This window comes from Myotis yumanensis, unplaced genomic scaffold (assembly GCF_028538775.1).
Source record: "Myotis yumanensis isolate MYYU_CA2020_CCGP unplaced genomic scaffold, mMyoYum1.0.hap1 SCAF_6, whole genome shotgun sequence".
Lineage (NCBI taxonomy): Eukaryota > Metazoa > Chordata > Mammalia > Chiroptera > Vespertilionidae > Myotis > Myotis yumanensis.
In genome coordinates, this window is record NW_027223757.1 from 84,821,741 (window position 1) to 84,826,710 (window position 4,970).

General features: G+C 54.7%; 1 protein-coding gene across 1 annotated transcript; it reads right to left on the reverse strand.

Annotated features, from left to right (window-relative positions):
* Window positions 1-1,392: 1,392 nt before the first annotated feature.
* On the reverse strand, window positions 1,393-4,245 carry LOC139012925 (RNA exonuclease 1 homolog). Its single transcript, XM_070419125.1, is given in 3 exon segments — window positions 1,393-3,053; window positions 3,890-4,009; window positions 4,197-4,245. Coding segments are annotated over 3 exon segments (1,830 nt in total).
* Between the last annotated feature and the right edge of the window lie 725 nt (window positions 4,246-4,970).

A 4,970-nucleotide genomic window follows, 5' to 3' on the forward strand; every position in this document is an offset into this window, starting at 1 on the left:
TCCACTGATTCCACAGATGATACTGAAAAGGAAAATGTTCCCATCGAATTTCTTAATAGTATGACTCCTTTGGGAATGCAGTGTCACAAATGAAAATTGAAAGTGGGTGCAGTCATCATGCTGTTGAGAAATCTTCATAGTAAATGGGGTCTTTGTCATGGTTCCAGATTTATTATCAAAAGATTATGACCTGGCATTATCAAAGTTGAAGTATTAACAGGATCTGCAGAGGGAGAGGTTGTTCTGATTTCCCATCTGACACTGGCCTCCCATTGAAATTGATTCAACGACGGTTTCCTGTGATGCCAGCATGTGTGATGACTATTAATAAATCACCAGGACAAACTCTAGACAGAGTAGGCATATTCCTACCTGAACCCGTTTTCGCCCATGGTCAGTTACATGTTGCTTTCTCCCGAGTTGGAAGAGCATGTGACGTTCAAGTTAAAGTTCTCAATACTTCAGCACAAGGGAAATTAGTTGAGCACTCTGAAAGTGTTTTCACTCTTAACACGGTGTACATGGAGATTTTAGAACAAGTTGAATCACTTTATCAGTCATTGTTTGCATCACTGTTGTTTTCGTATCATGTTTTTGTCGTTTTTATATCATGCCTCTGTTGTTATGTTAGTTTGTTACTGTTTACTTATTAACAAATTTATAGAATATTTTCATATACAGTTTACTTATTTCTTCATCTCTCACACTTCTATTATAGAGAAAGGGCAAACAGCAACATTTCTGTTAATGAACAGAATGTACAGGGATTTCGTGCACGGGGCTACTACTATTAAAAGAATATCTCAGAGGGGAAAGGAGAGGGGGGAGGTAGACAGAGAGAGAGAGAGAGAGAGAGACAGAGTGACAGAGACAGAGAGTTGCCTCCCTCACACACCCTGCCTGGAAGCTGGGGGTCAAAAGCACCACCGAGGTATGTGCACTTGAACGGAAATGGAACCCTCCACCCTTTGACCCGTGGGCTGATGCTCCAACCATTGAGATAACTGGACAGGGCTGTTAAGTTTAATTAGATTTTATCATCATTATGATATTAAAATATATATATTAAAATTACATCTTAGAGAGGAAGGCAGTGAGAGAGAGAGAGAGAGAGAGAGAGAGAAACATCAATGCTGAGAGAATCATTGATCGGCTGGCTCGTGCATGCCCCACTTTGGGGGTAGAGCAGGCAACCCAGGCAGGTTCCTGGATCCAATGATACCCAGAGCCATGGCGGTCGTACAGGAGATAACATGATGACAAATCACACAAGAGATGTAGTATAGTTTCCTGAACCATTCCTTTATTGTTAGACATGTGGGGCAAGAGATCTATGTGATCACAAAGCACTTTCCAAAGTCCTAGTCCTGTCCACAACACGCTGGGCGTCGGTCAGCGCTGAGCCTGGGCGTGTTGTCCCATCTTCCAGAGGACCAGGCGCATGCAGGCGCTGGCGTCCTCGCTGGAGCTGTGGCCATCCACGCGGTCCTGGATGACGTGTCCGAGGTAGTGAGCGGCGAGGTTGCGAAGGGAGCGCTTGTAGGGGAGGCCGCGGCGGTGCGGGAAGAGCACAGATGTGTCCAGCACGGTGCCGTGGATGAGCTTCAAGGCCAGCAGGTCGCTCTGCAGGCTGTGTCCGATGAGGATGGTGTGGGCATTGAAGAGCGTCAGCAAGGCGGCCTGGACGTCGCGGATGGAGGTGCTGGTGTGGGCCAGGTGAGCCGCGGTGACTCCGGAAAACCTGGTGTTGTAGTCGACGATGTCGCGGTCCGGCCTGACGAAGGTGTCGTACACCAGCCGCAGGGCGCTGTCCACCACGCTGACGCGGGTCAGCTCCAGGCCAGAGGTGGTGTAGCACATCTCACAGTCCAGGGCGTAGATGCCGGGGTGAGCCCCTGGGGGCAGCTCTTTGTCCGAGGTGTGCACGAAGCCCTGCAGGTCCTGCTGGCGGCCGTCCTGCACGTGCTGCCGGGCCACCTGGCAGCCAGGGGAGCCGATGGGGGCCGAGCAGCACGTGTACTGAACCTGCCAGCCCCCAGCCGCTGGAGTAGGGCGCAGCCGCCCCCAGTGGTAGTGACATTCTTCCTGGCGCACACAGCGGCCCGAGGGGGCCACGAGGTACTGGGTGCCACAGCGGCAGCACAGCCTGCAGGAGGCGTCTTGGGGCGGCTTCTCCTGGGCGGTGAAGAGGACAGCGCCCCCCGGCCGTGTGGGGTGCGCAAAGGGGTAGCCGTTCTCCTTGAGCTGGGCCTGGGTGAGCAGGTGCTCCTGGAGGCGCTGGTACAGGGTGGCCCCTGGCACGGGATCCTCCCCGTGGGGGCTGTCCGGGCGCTGGAGCGGGAAGCTGGTCTGGGCGGCCAACTTGCCCCGCGGCACCTCCTCCTGGGACACAGCCCCTCTGTCCCGGGTCTTGTGGAGACCGGCTCCAGGGCCGGGTTCCAGGCCCTGCATCTTGTGGAAGGTGCTGGCGGCCACTTGCGGGTCCATCCTCTTGCTGGGCCTCTGGTGGTCGGCCGCCTTCTCCTCCTTCAGCTCCTTCCCTGTGGCATCCTGGGTGGAGGAGCAGAACTTGAGACCCTCGTCCCTAAAGAGGCTGAGACAGGGTTGAGGGGTGATGGCGGGCACTTTGCCCCCACACTCTCTTGGAGCAACCGGCTTCTGAAAAGTCTGCACAGGTGGGCCGCGGGCCACGCGCTTTGGGGGCACGGGGCCGGTGGCCATGGACGCCTGACCCGATGGGGCAGGTGCCTCTGGGAGCTGGCTGCCCAGCCCCTGGTTTTTGGAAGGCGGGCGGCTGCTGCTGGTCCTGCTGCTGCTGGCCAGGAGGCGCCTCTTGGCACCTTCACCCAGGCAGGGCATGGGGACGCGGGCCATCCTCCTCTTGTCTCTGGTGGCTGAGAGTTGGATGGAGCGGGGCTTCGGGGCCCGCTGCTGGGCAGCCTGGGGCAGGCTGGCTGACTTCACGGCAACCTTGTCTGCTCCCCGCAGCAGGTCACACAGCTCCTGGGGGGTGGGTAGCCCGGTGCGGGGGGCCCGGCCTCTCCTCACAGACGCTGGCTGGGTGAGGAGGTATTTGGGGGCCCAGCTGTATGTGGGGGGCACCGGGAGCAGGCCGCCGGGGCCAACAGGTTGATGGCAGGGTCCCTGGCAGGGAGGGAGAGGCACCAGGATTGGGGCAGGGCAGGAGGCATCCAGCTGGGCCTCCTGAGCTTGCAGATGGCCGGGAGGAAACCAGCTCGGTGCCGTGGCCCTCAGGAGGGTTGGAGCTCGAGCTGCTTCACTTCCCCCGGGAGCCGACATGGTCCTGCTCTCCTGGGCTCTGGTGTCTGGAAGCCAAGACCGGGTGCCCTCAGCTCTTATACTGGCGGAAAGCCCCGCCTCCAAGCAGATTAACTCGGTAAGCCAATGAATACTACTGTACTTGATGACATCTTCTCTAGATTGGTTTTCAGAAACTCAGGGCACCAGGAGTCAGGTGCACACACTGATCCCACCCTACTTAATCCGATCTTCTCTGGACTGACCGGCTTCTAGAATCCCGGAGCTCTCTCGGGACCGAATCAACAGGAGGGGGCTCTGAGTTCAGAGGGTGAGCCCCATCCTCTGCTCAGTTCTCCCTGTGCCAGGCCACTGAGTGCCCCAGAGTCACCCAACAATCGTACCTGTCTCTGGGCCAAGGGGAAGAAGCCAAGGCTCTGACAGTTCAAGAGGGCACAGCCCAAGTCAGGAGCAAGACAAGGATCAGGTGCTGTGACCTTGTGGGAGGGGTCACCCACATCTCACTCTCCCTGTTCTTGTCCCTTCCCCTCCCCACCACCCCCAGGGTGGAGCACAACTCTGATTCCATATGGGTCCCGGCACTTGTCTGTTAGGACCCGGAGTGTGTGGCACTGCGTCTCCTGGCCTTAGTTTTGCTTGGTGAGATGAGAGGTCCTCTAGGTCTCCTGCCCAGGGGACAGAGGGGTCAGACGCAGTGGCTCATTGTCCTCCACCTTCTCTTCTTTGGGGGCTGCAGCACATGGTCATCCCTCCATAAGGCTCCCTCCCTGGTTTCCATCTTGCTAAATGGAACCTCTGAACCCATGTAACACCCGAACTCTCCCTTCCTTCTCCCCCAAGTCCCTGGACACCAACTTTCCACTTTCTGTCTCTGTGAGTTTGACCATCTCATTAAAGTGGAATTCTACAAAACTTGCCTTTTTGGGCCTGGCTGATAACATGAGACATTATATCTTCAAAGGTCATCATCCATGTTGGGAGCACGTGTGAGAATTTCCTTCCTTTTTTTAAAGCTGAACAGTATTCCATAGTATATGTCTAGGCTCCATTTTGCTTCTTATCCATTCATCTCTCCAGGCACATTCCTCAGTGGCTGCTTCCATCTGACATGTTGTGAACACAGATGCCCAAATATCTCTTCAGGACCCTGTTTCCATTTCTGTGTGTATATACCCAGAAGTGCACTTCTGGACCATTTGGTTATTTTATTTTATTTATTTATTTTTTAAAATATATTTTATTGATTTTTTACAGAGAGGAAGGGAGAGAGAGAGAGAGTCAGAAACATCGATGAAAGAGAAACATCCGCCGAAACCGGTTTGGCTCAGTGGATGGAGCGTCGGCCTGCGGACTGAAAGGTCCCAGGTTCGATTCCGGTCAAGGGCATGTACCTGGGTTGCGGGCACATCCCCAGTGGGAGATGTGCAGGAGGCAGCTGATCGATGTTTCTCTCTCATCGATGTTTCTGACTCTCTATCTCTCTCCCTTCCTCTCTGTAAAATATCAATAAAATATATTAAAAAAAAAAAAAAAGAAAGAGAAACATCGATCAGCTGCCTCCTGCACATCTCCTACTGGGGATGTGCCCACAACCCAGGTACATGTCCTTGACCGGAATCGAACCTGGGACCTTTCAGTCCGCAGGCCGATGCTCTATCCACTGAGCCAAACCGGTTTCGGCCCATTTGGTT